Consider the following 27,412-nt stretch of genomic DNA (forward strand, 5'->3'; position numbering starts at 1 on the left):
GAATCTTTGGCCCATCCCCCTCCCTTTTATATGCCTAATATAATGTGCATGTGTAATGAATGAGACGAAAGTATTGGTCCTCTAGACCGGGGGTTGCAAACCTGTGGACCTCAGCTCCCAGAATTCCTGAGCCAGCCGAAAAGGCAGTAGTTGACACATCCATCCATCCAAATATGCTAGGCTGGCTGGAGAATTCTGGGAGTTGAAGTCCACAAGTCTTAAAGTTGACAAGTTTGGGGACCTCTGATCCAAAGGGAACTCTTATATTACTTCTCGTCACAACATATCCAGTAGTTTCGTATTACCACGAACGTTTTATACAGTGGTGGGATGCTGCTGGCATAACAACTGGTTCGCTAATCGCATGCTTTGCACGCCTGCACAGCTTTCAAAGCTACTTACCTTCAATGTTACTTCAGGGAAGTAACCCAGCTGAGGTGTGGCAATCCACTCTGCCACGTGATTCAGCTGAGCAGATATACAGCGCAGGGGCAGGGGAGGGACACATGATCGACAGAGAGAACCTGTTTCGGAGCCAGCTGATCATTGGAGCCAGGGCTTCGTTCGAACCGGCAGAATCTCACCCATGCTCTTGTAAGGGGGAACAGTCCAGACCAGTGTTTCTCAACCTTGATAACATTAAGACAGGTGCACTTCAACTCCTGGAATTCCCCAGCCAGCATTAAATTCACATTTCTTAAGGTTCTCAAGGTTGACACTGGTGCAGACCTTGAGAGAGTGAGTAATCCCTGCCATTCTGTCAAATTGGATTGTTAAGTGCCTCCACTTCACTGCTGATTCCTGGCAATTGCCTGGACTACTAGTCCCAACCATACTCTTGGCAAGATTTTTGGAAGTGGTTTGCCCTTGCCTTCTTCTCACCCGGGCTATGAGTGTGTGGTTGGCCCAAGGTTGCCTGGAGTGGGACTACAGTTCAGTCTCCTGGTTTCTAGCTTGATGTCTTTACCGCTACACCAAACCAGTGTTCCTGTTTTTATTGGCAATGTTTCTGAAATATGATTAGCATGCTATGGTCTTAGCTTTATGTTGTTACCCTGTTCATTGGGACTGGGAGAGCCAGTCTGGTCTAGCAGTTAAGGCACCAGACTACATGTTTGAGTCCTGCCTTAAAGTCACAAAGCCTGCTGGATAATCCTGGGCCACTCACCTTCTCTGTTCAAGGGTGTATTCTAGCCCAGGGCTAGACTTTAGGTTAATCCCACAAATCAGGGATCTCCAACCTTGGCAACTTTAAGACTTGTGGACTTCAACTCCCAGAATTCCTCAGCCAGCAAAACTGATAAGGTGGGAGGCTCCTGCCAGATTATTCAGACACAAAGTGAGCTCACTGCTGTGTATAAACATGCTTTCACTTGAACCTTATGCCCGAAATGACAAACATCAAGGGGGGAAAAAGATAGTTACATAAAAATTGCAAATGCTAATCCATATGTATATGATACAGGTTTAATATAATGGTAAATTAGCAGAAACACAATACTGGCCAGCCATATTGGAAAATATTTCAACCAGCTAACCTAGGTGATGGCTTATTTCATTGCCCAGGTACTACTGATGGATATATATTTTCTCTCTCTCTTGTGGTTAATTATCTTGAGACCAAGATTGAAGTAGATAAGCTTTCAAGCAGAGGACGGATAAAGTAGGTCCCTTGGCTAGATGAACTGGACAGGTTTTGTTTCCAAAACATAAGCAAATACCCACATATGCACTTATTTTTTTCAATAAAACATAATACAGAAATGCCCAGATGCAAGGCTTACATTCCACAGAAGATAAGGAACTGGAATTTGGTCAGGAACATAAGTTTATTAGATGTTCAAGGACCTATCAAGGACTTTAAAAAAATGAAGGGGGGGGGACCAGAAGACTTTGCTGTTGGTCAGCAAACAATTCCATATTAGGAAGGGTAAGGGCTACTCCATCAGAATCCAGAATTTGTAGGGAACGGAGAAATGAGCCTGCTCAGCCAGGAGACCTTATGGATGGCAGCAGACAGGCAAGAATATGAAGCAAAGCCAACCCAGTGTTAGGTTTTCATATAAAGTACAAGAACATACAGCTATTCGCTATATTCTAATTTCTTAGTTTAGAGCAGGGTCTCCAACCTTGGTAACTTTAAGACGTGTGGACTTCAACTCCCAGAATTCCCAACCAGCCATGCTGGCTGGTGAATTCTCAGAGTGGAAGTCCACACGTCTTAAAGTTGCTGAGGCTAAATATCCCTGATTTAAATAATATGCCTTGCTTTTTAGTTTGTTCTCCATTGTTCTCCGTTATTAACACATAAATGTGAGCTTTGCTTTGTCCTAGGACATCTCAATCTTTGTGAGATGATACTACGCAGCTAACAAAATTAGCAGTTTGAAATATCATTTTGAAATTATACAGAATCTTAGGCCAACTCAAAATTTCACCCTTCTTACAGCCATGAAGGAGAAATATACCAGCTCCTCAATATTACCATTTAAATGATAAATACTCTTAAATTATCTTGTTAAACATTGCCTTCTATTAAATACTAAGTTTCTCTGTCTTGAAACTTCACACCAAAGCAAAGGCATCTATTTGGCCTTTACACAGTTTTCAGAAAGGAATAGCAGAGGTGTCCCAAGTGAGCATTCTTCTGGCTGATAAGTTAAAAAAGGAGAAAACATGTCATATCTCAAAATTAAAAATGGGAAACAGAATTCACCCTCCTCAAGCTGTCCAGCTGTCCCAGACTCCCTCATAAAATTGTTGCTGTGAAGAAAATTTGGACGGTGTGTGCTAGAAATGCTGGTGGAAGCTGTAGGAAGATGAGAGATAAATAAAATAAACATAAAAGGCTGATATTTGGAGGAGAAGAGACAGACTGTTAAATTTTGTGATTTTTTTTTTTTAATCAACGGTGTGAATTATTTTTCAATACCTAATATCCCTTTTCTAATATCCCTTTGGTACCATACATACTGTGAAGCAAAAGTCCTCAAATCTTGTAGTTGTGGGCTTCTCTAAATCAAGTTGAACCTTTTTGGATATTCTCAGTAAATTACAGATGTGTACAATTATGACATAAACATGTTACCCCTATTTAACCTTCGGAGATAATGATTATTATGAGGGACATAAGATTTCTCTACTTTGAGGAACAGGAAGTACATCTAACTGTAGTCCCATCAAGAACAGAACGGGAAAAGGAAAGAAAACTACACAGACTAAAAAGAATGACAGCATGTTAGATTTGTGCACATTTATCCTTTCTGGCCAATTGTGCTGCCTTTTAGTACAAGATCCCAGTACTAAAGTGATTGGGAAATACTGAAGGGTGAAGAAATATTCTGCCTCTTTAAATATCCAGCAAAGTTTCCTCATTCCCTGGAGAGAGAGTATGGCTCTGCCTCAAAGCTCTTTCTCCAGGACTATTGGCCAAAGTCATTTCAGCACTGTTAAGCTCACGCACACGCAAGTACCTTCAGACGTTAGACACTTAAACAAAGTTTTTTTCCTCTCATAATTTCTTTGCATGGCTCTGAATATTCCTGTTCTGAAATAAAAAAAAAACTTTTCTGGAACAGATCAGGGCAGATATTCCTTTCTACCCGACACACCTTATAATTTGCCAAGCATGTGCAATGTACTCTATTAACAGTAGTGGAACATTGGTAAATAATAATAATAATAATATTTTTTATCCTTTCAAGTCCTTTCCCTAAAGTACTGAACCAGGAAGGAGGGCAGGGCAGGCAGAGTTCGAGAACGTCAGGCAGAAGTCTACCTCCAAAACAGGAACTTCTGTGGATGCCACTGTGGGATGGAGGTAGCGCCGGGGAAGGAGGGTTATGCTTAGAGGAGTTCAGGATAGCCCTCCTAGTCAATCCCTCGGTGAAGCTTGAGATGGCGGGAGAGGTTGCTCAGGGTGATAAAACCCTTGTGGCACACAGTGCACTTGAAAGGACGCTCGCCACTGTGCAACAGACGGTGCCTTTTCAGGTAACATTCATGCCGGAAGAACTTGCCGCATTCAGTGCACTGGTAGGGCTTCTCACCGGTGTGCACCAAGACGTGACGGTCCAGATCTCGGGGACTTCGGAAGAATTTCTCACATTCGCTGCACTTGTAGAGTTTCTTGCCGGGCTGAGTTGGAAATGTCCGGAGTTCTAACTGGGGCAACAGGTGGCGTTCTAGCTCGCTGCCTGGACCCGGCACTGGTGCTGTGGACACAGCGTGGCTCAGCTGGTGCTCCTCCAGAGCCTGCAAGTTCACAAAGGGCTGGCCACATATGCCACAGGTGAAAGAGGGCTCGCCTCCGTGGGCAGTCAGATGAGCTGCAAGGGTGCTGCTGTTGGCAAAAAACGTTCCACACTCACACTGGTACAACGTGTCTGGGGGGCGAGTATCGGGAGAGTGGCTGGATGGACAGCCTCTGCTATGCTGCTGGGCCTCCTGCGGCTGCTGCTGCTCACCGCCTTTTGGCTGTTCCTTCATGCCCTTCAGTTCTAGCATCCTCCCATCCCTCTTCTGAGCTTTCTTGGAGCAAAGCTGGCACGGCGGGGGCCTGTCCTTGGCATGAGTGAGTTTATGGCGTTCCAAGAGGGATGCAGCATTGAAATCTCTCTCGCAATCTGGACATTTAAAGGGTTTGATGTCGGTATGAGCCAGCCAATGACGGCGAAGTTCAGAGGCTAGCTGGAAGTGCCGCCCGCAGGCCCCACAACCAAAAGGGGCGGCCCGGCCTCGGCCAGCAGCACAAAGGTGCCCCAAGGGACTCTGCTCTTTGCCGCAAGCCAAGCAGCGCGGGGTAGGCGCTTGAGGGGCTGCGGTGGCAGGAGATGCCCGGTGCTGGCGCTTGAGGTGGCGGCCCAAACTGCTGCGGGAGGAGAAACGGAGCTCGCAGATGTGGCAGCAGTATGGCTTCTCTCCAGTGTGGACCACCTGATGGTGAAGAAGCCCCGTGGAGTCCCGGAAGCCTTTGGGGCACATGGTGCAGCGATAGGGGCGCTCCCCAGTGTGGCTCCGGATGTGGTTCACCAAGTTGAAAGAATGCTTGAAGCTCTTGACACAGTGAGGGCACTGGAAAGGCTTCAGTTCAGTGTGTCGGGCAAAATGGCGCCGCAGGTCCGAACGGTAGCGGAAGCTCTTGTCACATTCAGAGCAATGAAAGGGGGCTCGGGGGCCTGCTCCATTGACCGTCAAGAGTGAGGGGTCGTCCTCAGCATCCGAGTAGAGAACAGCACATTCTTCCTCAGTTCCAGGGGCCGCCTGAACACCTCCTGGAGCCTCCTGGGAATGCTGGCCCTCTGGCCATGTTTCAACATGGCTCTCCATCTACCCAATGTTCTTCTAGAGAGCAGTAAGAAAAGAGTCAGACCTGAAGGGGTTCACAAGTGGTTGAGTTCAAATCCCCAATAAAGATAGTCCCCTTCTCCCAATGTACAGGTAGCCCTCGACTTATGACCGCAATTGGAAACAGAATTTCAGTTATAAGTCGTTCTGGTCACATCCATGGAACCGAACCTTATTTTTTTTACTGTTTTTGCAGTGTTTATTAAGTAAATCCAGTCTCCCAAATGCAATATTATTATTTTTTTTGCCAGAAACTGTTGCGAATCAGTTGCATGACTTCAGGAGATTGCAGCCAACGTGAACCAGCTGCCAAGCATTGGAAACATTGCCATTGCCATGTGACCATGGTGGGGGGATTTTATGATGGCCAGTGGTGCTTTACAGGCTGTAAAGCATCCTTTCTAAAGTTGTCATAACATCAAACAATTGTTAAAATGATTGGTCTTAAGTTGAGGACTACCTACCTATAAACCCATCATCTGGACCAATAAATGACTCTTAAAAAGTATCTGCATAAAAAAAAATTGGGTAGCTCATTTAAAACCCTAGGAAAATATTGTAGGAAGCTCTACACATGCAATTGTTGGATTAATCAGTGAGTCCCTTCTCATGCTGCAATGGTTTAATTAAGGTAAGGGAGAAGTTAATGCTTTTACTTCCGAACAATGGAAACAAGTCAACAATTTTTGAAACTCACTTCTTGTTAATGCCATCAGATTTCCTGAACTAGCAGATATTAAATATAGATGTAGGAAATCTCCAGTTTGTTTGTTCCTGGCTATGATAGATGAGTTGATGCAGGAAAATCTTGGTATAAAAGGGCACTGCAGAAAACTAAAATTTTCTACAGAAGCAGTACCACAGAGAGATGCAATGTAGGAGAAAAATTATCAGGTTTCAATTCCTCATTTTCTTGAATGGAATTAAGGGTTCTAGGTTTTTTGAGAACCCTCAAAATCATGCAGACTTGATTTTGTGCTTACAAGGTTTAAGCATGAAGCAAATCCCTGCCCTGAAAGTTTCCAGGTTCTCAACCAAATTTTTCTCATCTTGTACCAGGAGATTCTAACAGCCTTTTTCCCCCAAAAGTTGAAGCCTGAAGTCCAATTTCCTATTCATGATGTTCACCTTTACACCAACCACAATCTTCTAACAGAGGCACAAGAAGAAAGAGAATAATTTATGAAGTACGATCTTTGCTGTCTTCCAGAGTTATTATGTACATTGAAGAAGGGGTGGGGGAAATAACTGAAAGGGGAGAAAAAAATTAAACGCCTAAATAAACATACACATGAAATAGATATTTTTCCTCAACATAATGCTCTTTCTTGAGCAGTCTATTGAGATGGCAATTTGCTTCTTTTCCATGCTGAGATAATAGAAAAAATATTTAAGAACAAAATCAGTCCATTTATGCTTTTATTTTTTGAGAATTGAAACCCCCCACCTCCCTATGTTATCTGCACTTCACTTTACTGCTTATGCCAGGGGCTCTCAACCTTGGTGGCTTGAAGATATGTGAACTTCAATTCCCAGAAATCCCCAGCCAGCAAGGCTGTCTGGGGATGTTTGGGATTTGAAGGCCATACATCTTCCAGCTGCCAAGGTTGAGAAACACTGGCGAATGTTTTTGCTATCATTAACCCAGGGTGGGGGGGGGGAAAAACCCCAAAGTCAGTTTAAAGCAACGATGGCCTAGAAACCAGAAGAAGCATGAAAAACTGGCTAGGTGACTTCCGGCCAGTCCCTCCCTCTCTCAGCTCAACCCACCTCACAAGGTTGTTGTTATGGGGAAAACAGGAGGAGGAAGACTGTTTAGTTACGTTCCCCTCCTTCAGTTATATATTGCCAAAATAAAAATCTTAAAAACCCCACATAAACCAACTTCCGGGATCGTGACTACCCACACCCCTTATCCGAAGAAATTCACCCCTTTTCTTGACTTCAAACGAAAAGACCCTCGCAGTCCTTCGTCTACGCTGAAAACGACCCAAAGTGTTTTTGCGCCCCTCCGTCTCCCCCATAAAGCCCACCCAAATCTCCTGGGCTGCCGTTCGCCCAACCTCCAGCTAGCTAACCATGGCCAGCTCTGGTTTTCCCAGCCGGTTGAAGTCCAACTTTTGTCTGGACTCCCGACAAAATTGGGGGTGGGGGAGGAACCGACGGGTCCTTCCTAACCCACAGTTTCTAGACCACGACCCCCCCTTGCTGCTTGCTCCCTACAACAGCGCTTTGGGGGTAGAAAGTAGCTTGCAGGGATCGCAGCCTCTGCCTCTTTGCACGGGCACTTTGGGGGAACCCGGGATCCGAACTCGGGGCGTTAGGACTCTGCCAAACTCTGTAACTCCCCTCCCCCACTCGACAACTCAGGCGCCCCCCTTCCCCTTGTTGCTCGCCCCTACCCGGTGGGCTAACTAGAGGCGCGCGGGGGGGGGTGTCTCTCCGCTCAGTTCCCCCCCACTCCCTTCCTCCTCCCAACGTCTACAGTACTCACAACTTCTTATCGGCGCCGACATTTTAGTGAAGGGCAGATCCTTCGACGGACGGCGACAGGAAGGCGAGCGTCTGCCCTCACCCCCCCACCCCCTAGAGAAACTGATCAGGAGGGTCGCCGCGAGGAAGCGTTGACCTCTGGCGACAATCGCTCCCGCCACCCTCCAATCCAACCCCGATGGAAGTTAGCAGGATGCTCCTCCCCCGCTCCTCCCCCATCTTTTATGTGGGCAGGAAGAAGAGGGAGGAGCAGAAGCGGCATGTTCCTTGTGGGCAGGGGAACGGAGGCTTCCGCTGCGGCGCCATTTTTGTTTCGGGCTGTTTTTTCAGGGCGCTAAAGCCTTGATTCAAGGGGGCAATAAAGAGCTGCGGTGTCTGTAACTCAAGGAAGAGGGTTGCGATTTGGATGGCAAGGGACGGAAAAGAATTTGGGGCTCCCTGTTTAGTACTGGCATTCCAAAGGGTGGAAAACCCACCATGTTTGCTTTGGATGGCAGGCAACCCGGCGAGGTATCCTCTTTGTCGTTGTTAGGACAAGCTCTTCTCTGTAATAATAGTAATAGTAATAATAGTAATAATAAATAATAATAAATAAATAAATAAAATAATAATAATAATAATTAATAATAATAATAATTAATAATAATAATAATAATACTTGGGCTGCCATGTTTGATGTGGGCAAAAAAGGTTACAGGCCCGACAGTGGGATTTAAGGCAGCGCCAATTTTTCATTTTGAACACTCTTAACTTTTACTGAATGTAGAGGGAGATGGGAGAAAGGATGCTTCCCATACTGTATGTTAATTAGAAAAAATATATTTTCTGCAAGCAAGAAAAAATAGAAATAGTCTGTATCCCAATAAAAGGGAATATAGAGGCCTATAAAAGTATTAGGTGATAGACCTTTCCCCCAAAACGTTTATCCTCAGCTAATGTTATGCAGTCTGAAATGGCACTCTGTGGCACAGCTGTAAAGGACAAAGAAGCCATGCTATGTGAAAATTAAGTGGGAACCTGAAATGGGGTGGGTAGTGTAAGGTCCCAGGCATTTCCTGAGCCACCAAGATACCAAAGAGAGTGAGGCGAGGCTTGCAAAAGTATCCGCTTTTTATTTTGGCCAAAGCAAAAAGAATCTGTGTGAAACTTATTTCCAAAACACATTGGCAAAAAACATGTAAGAAATAGGCACATCTCTGCAAGAGTGGCCCAGACATTACACACATTTTTAATCAGCTAGAGACAAAGTTTACCTAATCAGAGACAAAGGTTGAGTTACCAACATGGGTCTTTATATCTTCAAAGGTTTCTTTGTTCAGGCCCGTCTCTGCCCTCCTTGTCTATGGAGCATCTTTTTAGCCCTGGCCAAGTTGTTTATTCAGCAGAATGCTTTCAGGTAACTCCCTGCTATGGTACTATCTATGAGGCAGGAAACTCCCTACTCCGGTTCCTTTATCTATGTTCCTTTATCTATATTCCTGGGTAACGGTTTCTTCTATATTTTCAAGGATGCGCTTAGCTTTGAAGCCAAGAACAGAAGTGAGACACAGAAGGGAGATAACAAACTGCACTAATGCCAATCAGTATCAAGACTACAATAACCTAGAATTAATTCCTAACAACTAATTTCTGACAGTATACAATAATATGAGCAAGAAGCCAACAACAAAGCTTAATTCCTAATAAATGATTTCTAGCAGTAGTATATCATACCGGAAGCAAGAGGCAAATAATTGGTTTGATCACCATGCTCCTTCAATAGGAAAACATATATAACCAGGAGTTATTTTTAATTGATTGGTTTACTGGTAGAAAAGTAAAGTCCTTACTTATTTTCAATGACTGCTAAATCAACCCTTGAAACCTCTGATCACTGGCAGAATCCTTGAAATTAGAATTGAGAAAATCAATGATCATTAGACACACCTTCTGGCAGAGAATTTCAGCATGAGGTTACGGTGACGATAAGTCCTTTATTTCAGAAAGCTGAAATATGCATTTTTGTTGAAGTTTTTTCTTGCCTTTGCTCTTGAACATTCCTTTGTAAAGCAAAGTTATAAATAGTTACCTTTTTTATTCTTAAGGACCTCTTTCAGTTTTGTCCCTTTTCATATTTGTTCCTTTTCATATTTTTTTCAAGAAAATATACTGTATATATGGTCCATATTGATGCACATTGAGAGTTGCCACGGGTGACCCCCCCCCCACAAAAAAACCAACGGTTAGTTTCAGAGCCCCTCCCTTACTCTGGCACTCCAACCTCCTCATACAGGAGGGCAAAGGTAAGATTACAGAATCCCTTCCTGATACGTTCCTTTTTTCCCTTTTTAGGTGTGTATAGACTTTCAACAACAGTTGAGCCCGTGAAGGAAATAATGATAGCATGGGCAAAAAATTTTGGTTATACTATAGAATTAGATAAATGGCAGAAATTGTGGGATAGAAACTAAACACTAACAATGTCAACTGCATAGAAGGAAAATTTGTGTAAGATGTTTTATAAATGGCATTTTGCGCCTGCAAGGTTGGCAAGGATGTTTAAAGATAAATCAGCTAAATGCTGGAAATGTCACCAGACACCTGGAACACATTATCATATGTGGTGGACATGTGTAGAAGCTAAAAGATATTGGACAAAAATACATACGTGGTTGGAAAAAATGATACAGCAACACATTGCCTTAAAACCTGAAATATTTCTGTTGGGAATTATACCCAAAAATTGTAGCAAAGAGAATTTTTGTTTATGTATTAACTGCAGTTAGAATTGTATTTGCACAAAATTGGAAAAGTGAAGAGATTCCGACTGAAGAGAACGTGGTTAGGAAAATATTAGAATGTGCAGAAATGAATAGGCTGATACTAGCAATCAAAGAGAAGGAACAAACTGTATATTATATGATATGGGAATCATTTTATCAATGGCTGGAGAATTAATATGGAAGATAGAAATTAAAGACTAGCAAAAAATAGTAAACGTGGAAAGAATAAAAAATGTTAAGATGCAGAATGATATAAGAATTAGATATATGATGTAATTAGTATTAAATAAGAATAGAGTATTAAGTAATGAATATGTATAAATTGTTATTGTTATTGCAGAAGATATTTATACCCAGACGACACACTATTTAAATGGAACTCAACAAGCAACCCTGTGGTGTACCAGTGTTAAGAATAAGGGCTGAAGAGGTATGATGACCTAATCTAACCCTCTGTGAGTGGCCAGACAGGAAATCCATAATCCAAAGGCAGATTGAATAAGAAAGGCCAAGGTCCAGAAGTTTAGACACTAATCCACGCAGAAGAATTGTGTTAAATGCAGAACTAAAATCCACAAAAAGCATCCTCACATAGCACACACACACACACCCCTGCTGTTCTGGATGAGTCAGAGCAGTGCGAAGAGTGATGGCTATAGCGTCCTCTAGATCTATTTCTTCTGTATGCAAACTGGTGTTTATCAAATGTATGCGGAAGACCAGAAATGAAATTGTAAGTCAAGGACTACATGTATAGGAAAATTTTGGATTGACCTGTCGTTTACAAAATGGGAACCATGCAAGCACAACATAAGCAAGCTTTATTCTCCTCTTTTGTTTCATTAACGTGGAATTCACCATCTACTGTTATTCTGATATCTAACAAACAGGCCCTCCTCATTTATGAGCAAATGTAAACATACAAAAATAGAGTATGTATTTATTTGATATATGAGCTGCAGCTCACTTTATAAGATACATAAGGTGGACTGGGTAGGATTCTGATTGGGATGAGATTGGGTGAGGCAGATAAGGTAAAATGTTGATTATATGCATGCAGATTAGGTATGGGGCAGATTACAAGTATTTTATCAAATGGCAACTTCATTAAAAACCTGGTATATTTGCTGAGGTGGTGAGATTATTCGAAATCTTTTAATGTGAGCATAGAAATTCTCAAATCAGTGCCATAGTTAAAATCCTTTGGGGGCTGGCGGACAGGGGTATTTCAAAGTCCACTTTGAGCCACTTAAATGTTGTGTGGACCTATGGGATGTTTCACTCACAACCTAATTTCCAGAGATACTGGGCAATCTGATGGTGGATGAAACAGGAAGGCAGCAGCTACTGGCCACCAATATGTCCATAGAGCTGAACATCAGTATTACTTTATGATTTGACCTTGCTGGACATCCAAAACATTTGAGTTCAGGAACACATACTTTCCCAGAGGAAGTAGAAGCCTTGGGGTCTCACAACAACATGGCTAGGAAGTACAATCGCTACATCATGCAAGATAGTGCAATATGCAACTTTGAAGCTGTTGCTGCCATCAACACCACCTATTACAGGATGTTTTGTCAACAGCATGAACACAGTACCCTAAAACAATTCAAACAGTTTCTGTTGTGCCAGTTAGCAGACAATGACAGTTGTGAGGGAAGGCTGCTCAACAACCATTCCATTCCTTGGCAGTGGGAAGTACTGCTAGCTGGACAGATACCAAAAACACTTGCTCCAGGTGTGCACCTAGGTTAAAACTCAAGTCAACTTCTATTGTTTAGTGCCAGCGCAGGAAGACAGCTCCGATATACAGCCCTGCAGATGTTTATTATTTATTTATTTGAAAAATTTATAGGCTGCCCATTTTACCTCAAGGTAACTTTGGATGGCTGTAATCCATTTGTTGTACCTTTTGCTGAATATGTGGATTTATTTTGACAATGTGGAATTGGTTATAGTGATATAGTCCAATCTAGGATTCCTTAAGACCAAACTTAATTGTACTGCACTAGTTAACTATACACTAAATAAAATCACTTGTACTGCTAAACATTATATTATTAATAGCTATCTTCACTAGAAATCAGAAACCTGGATTCTGTTTTTTTAATCACATCTCAACGTCCCAATTGTAAAACCATAATACATCTCTCCAATTGGGCCAAACAGGATTATACTTTTTCACTGTTAGTTGATCCAAAATGGTTGACGCTCTTGTGCAAGTGTAAGTGATTCTCATCCTGAAATACAAATCCTACACTGTAGCCAAATCAGGACATGCAATAAACTATAGACTACCGTTCTGAATGTATATTAAAAATAGGTACACATCCCCGTAAATAGAGAACCAAAATATAAGACAGTTTCAGTAGAGCTAGTCCTCACCAACCATTAAATAATCAGCAGCAACCAGTAGCAGAGGTGCACCACTGGAAAACCTGAAGGACCAGATGAGAGACAGATTGGGGGGGGGGGGAATTATTTTGATATCGTGAATTAATACTCATGTAGTCATGACAATTTTGGTAAGCACATCCATTGAGAAAAACACTGCCTCTTACTTCTAGTTATTGGGTACTGGAGTGAACTGATGGTTTACTTTATAAAAGAATCAAATACAGTGATAGAGGAAATGAAATCTCTATCAAGGAACCTATGGCTATAAGAACTGTGGTGGAGCAGTGGTTAGAATGCAGTACTGCAGGCTACTTCTGCTGACTGCCTTTTGCCAGCAGTTCAAATCTCACTGCTCAAGGTTGACTCCGCCTTCCATCCTTCCAAGGTCGGTAAAATGAGGACCCAGATTATATGCTGACTCTGTAAATCGCTTAGAAAGCACTGTGAAGCAGTATATAAGTCTAAGTGCTATTGCTTTAATAATTCCCTTTGCTCCCCTCCATAAATATGTAACCAATTATTTAACAAAGCCAAGTTTATTAAAGCAACTTATCAAGACAAATAATGGAATGTCAGCACTCAAGAATATGCATAGTTTTCACAGACACATTATTTTACCATCTACAAAAAAACAGGTTCTATGAGGCTCTCTATTTGTTTTTCTAAAGAACAATCTTTCTCAATTTAAAGCATCTAATCTGCACATTATCTTTACAGGCATTGCTGCATTTTATATATATAATGGTCTCTCGCAGCTTTTAGTATTTCCAGGCCAAGCCATTATTTAGAGGCCAAGCCAACTCTTTACCATGTTTAATATCTCCCAAGCTAACAATAGCACATCCTGCTCTTTGCAGGCAGAAAAGGCCTCATGAGGAATGGTGGGTAAAGTGTGATATTTGGGATACTGTGTTGTCTTGTCATCCACGCCGTACTTCCTGAGCAACGCTATCTGCTCAGGGAGCTTAGCCAGCTCACATCCATAAGATGCTGCCTTGTCAGCCAGCTTTGCAAGGGAGAGATTCCTCTCAAAGCCACCTCCCTGGTTGTACTCAACTGCTGTCAGAGTCTTCTCCATAGCCCTGAAAACCATATACAGCAGCCATTCAGTGTTGCCATGTCCAGCATTGGTGGTTGCTACCTGCAGATCACATTCTGCTTGCCGGAGCCAACGCTTTGCCTCTAGCAAACAGTGCCTTGATTGTGATCTTGAAGAGTTTGGTCCATGTTGATGGTATGACCAGAAATTGTAACTGCTACATCCTCCTCCTCCTCCACCACCTCCTCCTCCTCCACCACCTCCTCCTCCTCTTCCAGACGATCTTTGGCTAGTAAATTCATAGTGCCTCTGTTGATGTTGATGAGCTTGCTGATCCCATTCACCCCAACAGTCTGAAAAGTTTCTGTGATGGGAAGTGCTACTTTCCGATCCTCCACCATTTGACCACATTCCCTTCTCCATCTCCTTGATCTTTTCTTTAAGGTACTTGAAGAGTTCGTTAGCCGAATCTTCTTGGCCAAGATTTTTATCTGGGTGGTACAACAGATACAATCTTCTAATGGCTTTCTTCTTCTCCTCTTCTGAAAGTCTCCAAAGTTGAGTTAGGCACATATCTATCTCTTTCTTGACCTCGCTCAGTGGTCGTTGATGCCAATACTCATTAATATCTTGTCTTACCATTTGGGCAGCATCAGTGGAGCCTACAGCCAGCATCACCATTTTATTTGAATCGGAGACTGGCTTATTTCTCTTGAAATGGTACAAGTCATACGCAGTCACTTCTTCTTCCCGACCTCCTCCCAAGTCAATGCGGTATGTGTTCTGTGATTCAAGTACTTCAAGGACAACAGCATACAGGTAATGCTCTTTGGGCCGGGAAGAATCCAGATAGCCCACATAATCTCCCTTCACAAAAGTATGCAGAATGCTCATATCCAGACTGTCATACCATTCCTCAGGGATGTCTTCCCCTGGAGGAGGAAGGTCATAAGCATTTAGATTTGCCTGCTGATACAGGGGCACACTGTGATTCTCTAGGACTTCAGCAATACTTTTAGGTCCCTGGCAAACTAAAATCTCCATGAGAATCCCCATAGCTTTCTGATGAAGTCTTTCTCCCAAAAGCGTATTAACTTCTTGAACTAGAACTGAGAAAATACGTACTCCCTCTCGGAGACCCATGTTTTCCTGGTGAGTAAGGTAAATTTTTGTCTTGTCATCTGGCATTGTTGCAACATGCACTGTCTTGACACATTGAGTTCCCTCTAAAAGTTGCAAGTTGTAGACCTTTACAGTGCAGAGCTTTTCACAGCACACCACCTCTAGCTGATCTGGGGAGAAGAGTCGATCATTCATGCCTTCTATTTCCTCTCTTTTACTCTGCCATTTCAATAGTGCAATCAGTGCATTCTGGAATTCAAGAGAAACCAGAAGTTCTTTGAGATTGTTCCGAAACTCACAGTGTTCCTGATAGATGCACAGTTTCAGAGAAGACTCTTCTAATTGTTCTTCAACAATGTTACTGAGACGCATGGGACGCAGGTTTTCAGGTAGGTAGCACAGAAGGTTCCACTGCTTATACTTGCCCGCTGATATGGAACATTCAGACAGATCGACCAGAAAGTGAAATTTTTTTATCAAAACAGGGGGTTCTTTGCCAGATTGGTAGAAACTAAATACTAAAGTGTTTGATGGATATAGCTTCCCATCAGTGCAAGGGAGATAAAGTTCTTGCAGCTTTGAGAAATCCATTGGCTCCTTTGCTTCTTCTAGGAGCTGGAAGAAAAACTGAGTAGCCCTGAGCACTGCTTTAGTAAGATTGGGTTGCAGTTTCATCCGATCCATAGTCTCTTCTTGGATCCTGGCCAGAACACTGGCATAATGATAGATGGTTGCCTCAGTTTGCACTCCAAACTTCTCAAAGATATCTATAAATGCCCCTAACTTGGATGGCAGCATGTAAAGGTATGGCCGGAAGTCTTTTGAGTGCTGCAAGTGGACCACCACATTTTCTGCCTCAGATACTTCATTATCATCTGTCAGTATCACAGGAAGTCCTCTAAGGGAGCTCACATCTATTTCTTCCTGTTCTGAGAGGAATTTGTACATGCCTTTTAAAACTTCTGCCCGAGTTTTCTTATTTTCTAGGGTATCACAGGTTACTTGGCATACATTGCTCAAATTTTTCAACACCACTTCGGTAGGTAATGTGAATATCACTCCAAGTTTTTGGAAAAAAGCCCTCTTTTCTTTCCCTAGAGAGACATTAGAAGAGAAACTAACTGCTGAAGTCCAAAATAATTCAACACTTTCTGAGCAGCACAAAGAACCTTGGGGTGCCACTGGAGCTTTGCAAGGAGCGTATGGCAAATGAAGGCTACACAGTTTATCAAGGATGACACGCGGTACAAGGAAACGGATCTTGGACAATTTTGCCAGGAAGGAATTAGACAGATCATCTTTTGCTCTGGAAAACAGGTATTTCAAGAGTCTGTTACTTTTTTCTCGGACATTTTCAGAAGTAGCACCGCTGCTGAATGCCTCTTGTTCAATCTGGGCAGCACATTTCAAACAATCTTCCTCAGAAATCACCTCCTGCAAGCCCAGGTCCAATAAAAACGGGTTCACTTCACACTTTTTGATTGGAAGTAGTGAATCATAGAATTTACGTGGTACAAATCTAGAGCCGAATCCCAACTCTTGAAAAATACCATTATCCTGATAGAAGTATGATACAAGACGCAGCACATTCTCCTCATCCCGAATGAAGGCAAAAGACTTGAATGTTGACACCACAGCTGCTTTCTGAGTCACGTACTCTTCATCATATTGGGATTTGATTCTGAACAGCAACTTCAAGGCTTCCAGTACTTGGGCCTCAGGAAGACTGGGTACCCTAGGCAAAAGCAGCATAAACTGTTGCAAATCGTTCATTTCTCCAATACCTAAGGGCTTGCTTATGGTTTTATTCAAATCGGTGTCCTTTAATAAAACAGTCCTTGCATCCATTTCATAAAATTCCGTAAAGTTCTCACAGAGCTTTGGATTTTTGGATACCAGGCGATACACTTTTTCATATGAAACTAATGGTACATATTTTCCTTGATATGTCTCAAATACAGGCAAAGCTTTCAGTTTTCCTAATAATCCTGGATTTAGCTTTTTCAGATCCTTACAGAGAAACACTAAGAGCAAATAATAATCCGATGGCGTGAGTTTATTCCAGTGTAAGCTGCTGCGGGTAGACAGTTGCTCTAGTACTACTATAGGGTCTTTGATCTTCAGCAGCTGTGGATTGATGCAGTATGCAGTTAACTCTAGAGGCAGCAGGGATTCATCAATTTTGGCAAAGCCCAGCTTATCAAGAATTTCACAAACTGAACTTGAGTTATTAGGCATCAATATATCAAGGGATTCAAGAGGAAACAACTCACTGGAACCACAGACAGGGAGTAGATTGCATCCTCTGAAGAGGAAAATGAACTCTGCAAATAACTGGTTCAGTTTTTTCTTATCCCGTGACACACAGATTTTTTTTTCAAAGAACTCCCACAGTTTCCTTAACCAGCTCCTCTGGCATTTGCTATCCTTGCTCCAGCTATTCAGTGCCAGCATCTCCTGGACGTAAGCCACAGATTCATCTAGAGTAAAATCCTTCAGGAACCCCATTTTGAATAGAAGCTCATTTAGATTGTAAGTTACAAAGGCAGAAAAACAGTGTTGATGATGCGGGAAAAGCTCAGAAGCACTGACATTCTGATAAACAGGTTCTTGTTGGCTGAAACATCTCAGCACATTATCGTTGGTCACCAGTAATGGAAGTCCTTCCACGCAACTCACCTTATCGGAACACAGTCCACTTAAACAAAAGGTCAGGAGAGCAAGGCAATTGGAACGATTCTTTAGAAGAGTTTGATCTAGGGAGCATGGTAAAAAGGTGACCAGTCTTTTCAAAAAACGACACAGGGAAGGAGAATTGAGAGTCACCACATCAATTTCTGCCATGACGAACTGCTTATGTATCTCTTGTAGCTGTCCAAAGGCAGGGACCAAGCTCATACCCAGCTCCTGAAGAGTGCGCTCAAGAATTTTATTCTCTATTGTATTCTCCAGGAAATAGAGGCCTTTGGTGGAATCCTCTTCTTTGGGTGCGCTCCAACACACACTTATTGTTTCAATTCTCGGTCCATTTTTGTTATTAACATTGTTTTGATAGACTGGCAACAATGGAAGCTGGTCTTTATGCATCAGTTTATACAGATGGGTCACTAGCTGCTGCCAAACAGGAGGTACATCCTTGGTCACAATTGGGAAATATTGCAAATACTTATAAGCAAGACGACCATGACACGCCTCCAGTGTGTGGAATTTCAGTGGCTCACTTCCCAGTCCCTGGCACAGGTATCTAAGTAACTGGCCATACAAAGGGGCCAGCAGAAACTGTATGAGTAACCTATTCCAGGTTGAACTGACACCCCCTTCACTGCAGTCCTTCCGCAAGTCACGCCGAGCTGAATCAACAGCAAAGTTCCCATTGACATGGATGGGAAGGCCTGTCCTTCCTGGCAGAGGCAATGTGCAGAAAGCCCTCCCACATGCTCGTCTATTAAGACAAGCAGCCACACCGCCATATGGCAGTTGCATGCCCTCTATGGTCTCTGTGCTGTCCATTCCAATCTGCCTTCCAACCCACCAGATGCTGGGATCCCACGAGAGATTAGTGCTGATCTTAATTTTGTAGAAGACGGCTACTGGTTTGCTCGTCTCCAGGCCTCCTGCTGCAGCTGCCTGTTGCAGGTATTCCTGGTACTCCAGCCTTCCAGGCTCCCCTCCTTCAGTTTCAACCCGCAACAACTCTTTGGGTCTCCTGTCTTCCTCGCCCATAACAGAGAAAATTATAGTGCGAATGTGATTGAGGAACATCATGAGGCACTCTGCATCTTCTTTAAGAGCCTCCAGCATGTTCTCCATATCTGTTTCAGACACCGAATTCTGGCAAATACGAGAGGAGGCTGCCCCTGCAGGAGTACGCAAGGGCAACCGGAAAAGTGTGCCCTGTTCCAACTCAAACACATCAGGCAAAAAGGTGTCATAAACATCCAACAAGGCTTCTCTGAAATCTTTTGTGAGGTTGTACATTCCACCAGCTGAGACCTCATCAGATTCTGTGAGGTAACGCAATGTGGGGTCAAAGACACATAGTATTCTATCCCCTGTGACAAACGCAGGGCAATCTGTCAAATGGAAAACAGTGTTGAATCCCAGACCGTATTTTCCTATAGCATCCCGCCTTCCTCCTTTCCCACCAGATCCTAAGCGCTGGATCCCCTCAATATCGCTCATTTGGAAGGTCCGGTTGTTATAGATGCAGAGGGCTGGGCCTTGAAGGGACTTCCACTCATCGCTGAAGACACGCTCTGTTGGATGCTGGCGGCGATCCCAAAGGAAATGGATGACGCTCGCCCCAGCATCGTCAGCATTCTGCAGCAGCTCCTTCAGCACATCCTGTGAAGAGGGATACTCCTGAAGGATGTTAGACAAGCGGGTACACAGGTCTTCCTTAGCTCCAAACTCTGTGCCCCAAGGAGAAAATTTTGGGATCCTCACTTTGTTCACGATACGGTGCTTTATGGTCAATATGCCGCAGCGCACAGCCATTTTTCGTGGAATCATACTATGGCAGAATGGTGTTCCGCTCTCATGGGGAAGCCATGGAGTATCATCAAAAAGCAGCTTAGGCAATTGTCGTAGGACTTTGTCCTGATCTGGGAAAAACATTTTCTGGGACAAGTAAGAATCCAGTTGTTGATTTTCTGGCAAAACTCCAGCAAGCCCTACAATGATCAACCTAAGTACAATTTCTAGTTGCTCTTCAGAAAGAGGCTGTCCAGCTGCATCCTCAGCCAGGGTTTCCAGGACAGAAGCAAAATCACCCAAGGTAAATGTGTCACGCAGACCGATACACTTCCACAGATCCTTTTGTTGCTGGTATTCCTCAGGCAATTTGAAGAGGTATGGAGCAGCGTCAAAAGCCAGATTGTGGGCCACTTTACACACTGGCACAAAGCCAGCACTGACCAGGATGAAGGGGAACATCTGTGCCCTTTGTGCCACCTCTACCCTACTTTGATTATTCCGGACTTCATCACTGAGAAAAGCATAACAATTTTGTACCATCTTAGCCAGCTTTTTCTTGGAGAGAGCATTGGAACACAAGGATGCTCTCTCCAGTTGCTTTAGCACTGTACTTACGGGTGGTTTGCATTTCACTCCAAGGAATTCCATTATTTCCTTAGAGAGCTTGGAGCTTTCCCCAAGAGCTTCCTGGTCCAGGATTGGTTCAACCAAATGTACCAAGGAATACAGCTTGTGGTGGTAAATCTCATTGGGACAGCAGATTTTATGCATATTCTCAGGAAGCACTGCCGGCAAAAAGGGAATATTTCTAAACAAAACCTGGGTAGTATTTCTGGAACTTTCCTGGAGATGGCCATCAAGGAGATGCAAGATACAGCAGACTCTCTGGTATGCTTCATTGGGGTTTTGATGCCACAAAACTTCCACAGTTCGGGCTCGGCTTATCAGTTCTTCCATTGCCACCCAATCTTTGGTCATGCCAAGATTTTCCAAGCGCAACAGCCTCTCCGGCTTCAGAAAGTTTTCACCCATAGGAAAGCAGCCATCATTGGGACTGTAGAGAGATGCAACACGCCCCCCCGGATGTACAAGTTCATTAATACTTTTCAGTGTTTCATTTGGAGTAGTAGGAATGCAAGGCAGGGATTTCAGGCACTCGTTCACCCTGGCATCATTCATATCTAGGGCACGAAGAATCAGGGCATTACGATCAGGCACTGCAAGCTTAGCAAGATTGGGTAAAACAAGCTCCTGAAGGAACCGTCCCCAATTGTAAGTGTTTAACACTGTGCTGTTTCTTGAGGTGACGGTTTTGATGCTCAATTTAACTTTCTCTGGAAGAGAAACTGCAATCTGTGGTTTTGGTAAGAGTAATGAGAAGGCTCTGGTTGCTATAGAACTCAGTTGCGTCTCACAAATGATATCATCACCCAAAACGCAAGCATGATTAAGTGAGCACCATTTTTGTCCATCAGAGAAAAGAACTGGCTGCTCCCCATTTACCCCATCAATTAGTGCTCGATAGAAGGCTTTGGCTGCTTCAGTGAAAGGATACTTGATACTGTATACATCTGGCCAAAAATCATAATACTCATAATCCTCCAGCAGTTCCTGTTTGTACATGTCTCGGAGCTGAGTTAGTGCCCCAAGCCATGCAGCTGTCACTGAATCTCGTAGCAGTGCTATATTCCACTGGCCCTTTTCTGTGGTATCCCAGAGTCCTTTGCGATTGCTCAGCACAGCAAAGGGGGCTGTGAGATGCAGTGGGAGACCTGATTCAATGGGAAGAGGTAAGAAGCAAAAGACACGGCCTTTAAAACCATTTATATCTGGGAGCCATCGTCCAATGGTAGTACTAGGCCGGAGTGGCAAGGCTACCCTAGAAGAAGGAGGCAAGAAATGGATACCCTTTTCCCTTCCCTTTCTGAATAGTTCCTTGGCTTCTCCATCAGCTGAGCATGAATGGAGCAGAAAATGGTGGATATCCATAGCTGACTGCCATGTTGTTCTCAATCGTATAAGGGGAAAGCCCATCTCATCCAGTACTTCTCTGCTTACTGTCGCCAGTGGCTGGACAACTTCTGGAGAACTGGAACCATGTGCAAGGCAGGAGAGTGATACCTCCTGCACATTGTGTAGGAAAATCAGCAGGTACTGGGACATCTCCTGGAAGCCAGTTCTTAGTCCTTTGATCCGGCTGGGTCCAAATGGCTCAGGGCAGATCTGAGATACTTTGGCCTCCTGTTCAGTGCGGAAAGGCAAACGGATCAGAGTGCCTTGGTATTTCTCCCCAATTCGACATCCAAAGATCCCTCTGAAGGGCCCAAATTGCTCTGGAAATGAAGTAGCAACTGTGGGGGTTAAATTCAAACGGATGCCCGGTCGGGCTGAACCACGGATATGTTTTTGGAGATGAGTGATATTGGGATCAAAGATGAGGACGGTGTGACCACTGAGAAGGAAAGGCACATCAGTCATGTGATAGACAGTGCAGAAACCTAGGCCAAAGCGACCGATCTTGTCCTCCTGGTGCTCCTTGGTGGCTGCCCCTAGTTTGGTAATGTTGGAGAAATCTGCCTCAGTAAACAGTGCATCGTTTTGGGCCCAAAGGGCTGGGCCTTGACAGGCAGCCATGCCAGGATCCAGAAGTCCTTTAGTGGCGTCATGCTCCCGGAGGTCTATTAAGAAGTGGCAAGTCAGAGCACCAGCATCTTCTGCATTCTGCAGCAGTTCCTGAAACACGTCCGCATCCTGGCTGTACTCCCGAAGGATGTTACGGATCCGGAGAGTGATGGGCTCTGAAGGCCCCCAAGCCTCAAACAATTCTAAGCCTGACAACTTGGTACTCAGCATCTCCACCCCAAAGAAAGCAGCTGTGGCAGAAGAAACAGCTTTGTGCACCAAAATGGGTCGGTCTTCACCCAAATCAGCAAGTCGGGCATGATCCATGTCACAATACAGTGCTGAATTGGCAGGGCGAAGAGCAAAACCAACCAAACCTGTGATTTGCACCGGTATAGGCATTCCCTCTCCCCCATGGTAACTTTGATTGCTAAGCCAGTCCAAGGCAGCGATGAAGAGGAGTAATTCAGCCTGCGTACCCCCTTTTGGTCTGGCATTGATTTGTTGTGCCAACTTACGAAGAGCCTGGTCTACGTCTTCCTTGCTGGGTGATCGCTGGACACCCCATTTTACAAAAAGCTGCCTGTATTGTTGGAAAGCTGGAGGAACTCGTGGCATCAGGAGTGCAAAGTCCAAATCATTAGGAAAGGACAGTACCACATCTGCTGGCCACGAGAAGTCGTTCCCATTCCATACTGAACGGCATGCAGGCGGATGCTGGAAATCAAAGAGATGCTGTTGCATGTGTTGATAGATGCTACACAACTTTGCATCATTCAGGGGAGTCATTTTAGAGTGATAACCTTGTACCAGGTCAGCAAAATTTTCCATCACCTTTTCTGGAGGTGGTGAACACTCCAGGCCCAATTTTTCTGCAGCATGGGACCAAAAAGCGTTTGTCAGTCCCATGACCTGTCCTACAAGAGCTGCATACTTCTCCGAGCGAATTGATTCAGGTGCTAGGAAGATTCCAGCTGGCCCACATTTAGAGGAATTGATGGCAGGGACCCAAGGCAGGGACCTCAGCTGCTTCAGCATCTCAGGAGATAAGCGTGACAGTAGAGGACTCTCATTACAAATCCGGATAAGGGCCTGGGATTTGGCCTTGGCGGTTGCCGTTTCACTTACATTCACTTCCCTTGCAGCGGTTATTGCATCTGCTGGACAGACAGTACTAAGATCTGATTTCAGACCCAGCGTACGAAGGATTCGCAGCACTGCTTGCTCCTGAAAGGGCCCTTGGGGAAAGTGGCTGGGTCGTAATAAAGCCAGCAATGTGTGGTTCTCTGGGTCGTAGAGATGACAGGGACGGAGCAGTTCTGTTGATCCGCAATCCACAAATGGAAGATCACAGCACAATGCTTGTAGTTCTCGGCTCTGGCTAAAGAGTGTGTCTCCATTGTGCAGTAACCACAGCATGAGTTGCTTGGCATCCTCAGCTCGATTGGCATAGAACCCCTTCTTCATTGCTCGGACACACAGCAGGCAGAGATCCGGCGTCCCCAGAAGCTTTCCACGGATTTTGAAAAGCAAGCTTCGTTCAGCTTCGTTGCGACACAAGAGCACAGGCTCTGGGGTCAAGAAATGTGTAGGTACTGGTGGAACCAAAGTCTTTTCTAAAGCCAAATAATCCTGAGCTGATACCAAACCTGGCTTGGAAGGAGGAAGAAGAGAGGGCATCTTAAAGAACAGTGGCAAATTAGTGAGGACTCTGATATCTTTTTGAGAAAATGAGGAAGCCGTAGAGAGAAAAGCGCTCAAACTTTCAATCTGGCAGGATGGCAAAAATGTCAGGTGATTTTCTACATCTGCTAACCCCAGATGGACAAAAGCTTGCAAGACATTGCTAGGTGTGGGTTCTAGAACATATTCTTTCAGCTGGGGGTGGGACCAATTGGAGTCCCAGTTCTGGATCATGGTGCAGCCCAACACTTCTAAAATTCCAGCCACTGCATCCGGCAAGCATTCCCCATTATGCCTCTGGAATATGAGGGTGGGGTGAGGCAAAAGCCGAGCCAATTGTATCTCATGGAGAGAACTGTACTGATGGGTCAGTGGTATTACTGGGCATCCCTTGAAGGGCTCCAGGGAAGAAGCATGGTGTGTCAGGAAAGTCCACAAAGCAGAAAGCCACTCAAGGGGAGGTTCGCTGGGATGCGCACTGGGCCTCCAAGTAACAGGCTTAGATTCGTTGCTCACCCAATCTCTCGGGAGAGCTCCAGGAAGAAACTTCTCAATGATGGCTTGATTCAAGGAGACCAGATTTTTGAATAATCCTAGAGAGACAAGAAAGACACAAGGATCAAATACCAAAGTTCGTGCATCTCTAGGTCTATAGAGATTCTCAGTCATCCAAGGTCACGATTGTCTCAAAGGTGCTTTTTCAGAAGGCAGCTGGACTTTGTTTTTTCCCTTGAGGAAGGAATTCTATCTCTCCTACAAGACATTTCATCAGTTCTGACTGATTGGTGGGGAAGATGGAAGGATTAGTTCTGATTAGTTTTTTCTTCAGGATTATTCCTTCCTCCCTCTCCCCCACAATCCAATCAGAACTGATGGAGCTTCTTGAATAAGAAGCGAAATACCTTCTTCAAGGAGAATGTTAAAGTCCAGCTGCCTTTTGAAAAAGCACCTTTGAGACACCTCAGCTGGGGCTAAATAGCTGCAAAAGGATTCTTGGTCTGTGCTAAAGGCTATATCACAGAGGTCTGTGAATGGTCTGAGATCACAATATTGTGAGGTCTTGGAGGTCTGTGTTTTCTCACAGACATTTCTTTACCCAACTATGTAACATCTTCAGTGCCCGAAGGACCGCTTAGCACTAAGAACCCTGAGCTACAAATATTATCTTTTCTAGGTCCCCCACTATTTTTCCAGCTAATTGCAGCTGGTGATTCTAGCAAGCCCACAATTTCATTTACCCACACAAGCCTTTTTGTGTCATCAAGGCCCCGATCATAGAAGGCTTGGGCTATGTCATCAAACATATATGTGCCAGAAGGGTCTCCCAAGGCAAACAAGCCATGATGGATACCCCAGACTAATATCGATCACATCTGCCAACCCACATTGGACCAGCATGGCAGATTATGGTCTATTCCTTCCACAGGCCAATACAACCTCAAAAACACCCCTCATTCCCCAGAGGCCCTAGGGCAACTATCCATGACAGCAGAAAGACCTGCCCAAAGACAGAAGGTGCTAAGACATCAGCAAGTATTGTGGGCCCAATTGGCAAAAAAAAGCCCAGGTTCATATTGGTTGGAAACATGCAAAACAGGCCTTCATTCTGCAGTGGATAGACAAGAGCTAAATTGATGAGGAGGAGGAGGATTCTAACAAGAGAATGTGGATGTGCTGTTGGAATGTGCGTAGTGCTATTACATGCACTCTATGCCTGATCCAAAGTGGATCTGACAGTCTCGCATATTTAAAGGACCTCTGAAGGCAGTTTGTGGCCAGAGATCAAAGCATCTAGTTCACTACAACTGCCAGAAAGAGTCTTTGACTTCCTTCAGGAAGAAGTTCCATTTGCTCTTTGTTTTCTATCGGAAGAAAATCCTGAATCCTGGGAAGACAAACCCTCCTTCTATCCTCTGCTTTACAGAACCACAAAAAACAGCAAGGGGAATGATTTCCTGCTTCTACGTGCACCAGTAAGTCTGGTGTATCCTACACTGAGCAGCAATTGCAATGTGGAAAGGCTCACTGTCATTCCTCTAGGGCAGGCCTGTCAAACTGGCGGCCGCATGGGATGGATGCGTCACGCAAAGGCCACGCCCACCCAGTTTCTGCAAAGGCAAAAAATGATGAACCAATAAAAGTAGTTTGTTATGGATGTTTTGTGGAGTTTATCTGCAACTGTACAGGATACAGAATAGTAAAACGATGGTTTATCTCCTATCCTTTTTCTCCCATCTTGTAACAATAGAAGTAGAACAGTTACCACGAGTGCATGCCCTTCTGACAGGACCTGACCTTACAAACAGTCTCCATGGGGTGCTCATCCGCTTTAGAAAAAAAGCCATAGCAATTATGGCCGACATACAGCAGATGTTCTATTCCTTCCTCGTATGAGAAGATCACGGTAATTATCTCCATTTCCTGTGGTTTAGTGATGATAAACACAACCAAAGGATCTCAGAATACCAAATGAGGGTGCATGTGTTTGGCAACGGCTCCTCCCCTGCAATTGCGAACTACAGTCTCCAACTTACAGCTCGTGAGGGAGGAGACAAATATGGAGCAGAAGCTCAATGCTTTGTAGAACACGACTTCTATGTAGACGGCTTGAAATCCGTAGCCACCCCAGCAGAGGCCATAGACCTCTTAAAGAATACACAGCAAATGCTAGGGATGGCCAACCTCAAACTACATAAGATAGCATCCAATAGGAAGAAGTTCTAAAGGCCTTTAGTCCCGAGGACCGTGCCAAGGGATTGCAAGACCTCGATTTTGCCAGCAATGCCCCTTCATCCAACGCAGTCTAGGCTTGTGTTGGCACTTGAAGAAAGACCTCTTCACCTTCAAAACCCCAGCCCTAAAGACCGGCTTCACGAGTAGAGGATTGCTGTCAACAGTTAACAGCCTGTTTGATCCTCTAGGGTTTGCAGCTCCTGTTACCATTCAAGGTAGAATCCTACTGCGCACACTCTCCCAAAACATCAAAGATTGGGATGAGCCACTCCCACCACAGCAGAAACAAGAATGGGAGTCATGGTGCAATTCTCTCTGCTGCCTCCAAGATGTTCATCTACATCGCACGTATGTTCCCATCTCGTCCTCCAAGGCATACAGAAAGGAACTACATGTTTTTTCAGATGCCTCAACCAAGGCAGTAGCAGCCGGGGCATACCTCAAATTCTATGGCGGGGAGAGCAACGTATATGTCGGATTCATCATGGGAAAGGCGAAACTAGCACCGCAAAAAGGTTATACTGTACCACAGCTGGAACTTTGCGGAGCTGCGCTTGCAGCAGAACTATCAGAGACGATAACAAAGATGATTGATCTTCCCTTAGAACCCACCACAGTAGAGTGGTACTGGGTTATATCTACAATGAGAGTAGATGCTTCTACATCTAGATGAGCAACAGAGTTGAGCATATCAGGAGAACTTCTAAACCAGCGCAGTGGCGGTATGTTCCAACGG

General features: G+C 44.3%; 2 protein-coding genes and 1 long non-coding RNA gene across 6 annotated transcripts in view; 1 reads left to right on the forward strand and 2 right to left on the reverse strand.

The window, feature by feature from the left end:
* Positions 1 to 1,451: 1,451 nt before the first annotated feature.
* On the reverse strand, positions 1,452 to 8,045 carry FIZ1 (FLT3 interacting zinc finger 1). 2 transcript variants are annotated; one of them, XM_026711768.2, is made up of 2 exons: positions 7,841 to 8,045; positions 1,452 to 5,343 (listed from the first exon to the last, which is right to left on the reverse strand). In XM_026711768.2, the coding sequence occupies exon 2, from the start codon at positions 5,326 to 5,328 to the stop codon at positions 3,871 to 3,873; it is 1,458 nt and encodes a 485-aa protein (XP_026567553.1). In that variant the 5' UTR covers positions 5,329 to 5,343; positions 7,841 to 8,045; the 3' UTR covers positions 1,452 to 3,870. The 2 variants fall into 2 exon arrangements, with proteins under 2 accessions (XP_026567553.1, XP_087774108.1); XM_087917982.1 differs by lacking the exon at positions 7,841 to 8,045 and adding an exon at positions 5,811 to 7,705.
* A 105-nt stretch (positions 8,046 to 8,150) lies between these two features.
* Positions 8,151 to 10,037, forward strand: LOC148124407 (uncharacterized). Its single transcript, XR_015740385.1, has 2 exons — positions 8,151 to 8,349; positions 9,980 to 10,037. It is a non-coding gene; the product is annotated as an uncharacterized LOC148124407 (long non-coding RNA).
* Positions 10,038 to 13,518: 3,481 nt separating this feature from the next.
* Positions 13,519 to 27,412, reverse strand: part of LOC113443491 (sacsin-like) — a 39,625-nt gene continuing 25,731 nt past the window's right edge. For 2 of the 3 annotated variants that reach the window (XM_026711747.2, XM_087918012.1), the window contains exon 8: positions 13,519 to 24,536. In XM_026711747.2, the coding sequence (XP_026567532.1) occupies positions 13,786 to 24,536 (10,751 nt within the window). In that variant the 3' untranslated portion in view covers positions 13,519 to 13,785. The remainder of the gene's footprint in view (positions 24,537 to 27,412) is intronic. The other variant, XM_026711748.2, reaches the window with a different exon arrangement.

This window comes from Pseudonaja textilis, chromosome Z, assembly GCF_049901715.1.
Source record: "Pseudonaja textilis isolate UNSWEBS1 chromosome Z, rPseTex1.2, whole genome shotgun sequence".
In the NCBI taxonomy this organism is placed as follows: domain Eukaryota; kingdom Metazoa; phylum Chordata; class Lepidosauria; order Squamata; family Elapidae; genus Pseudonaja; species Pseudonaja textilis.

Coding starts and splice junctions, on each gene's coding strand:
- FIZ1 (XM_026711768.2), bottom strand. CDS start 5,328: ATGGAGAGCCATGTTGAAACATGGCCAGAGGGCCAGCATTCCCAGGAG.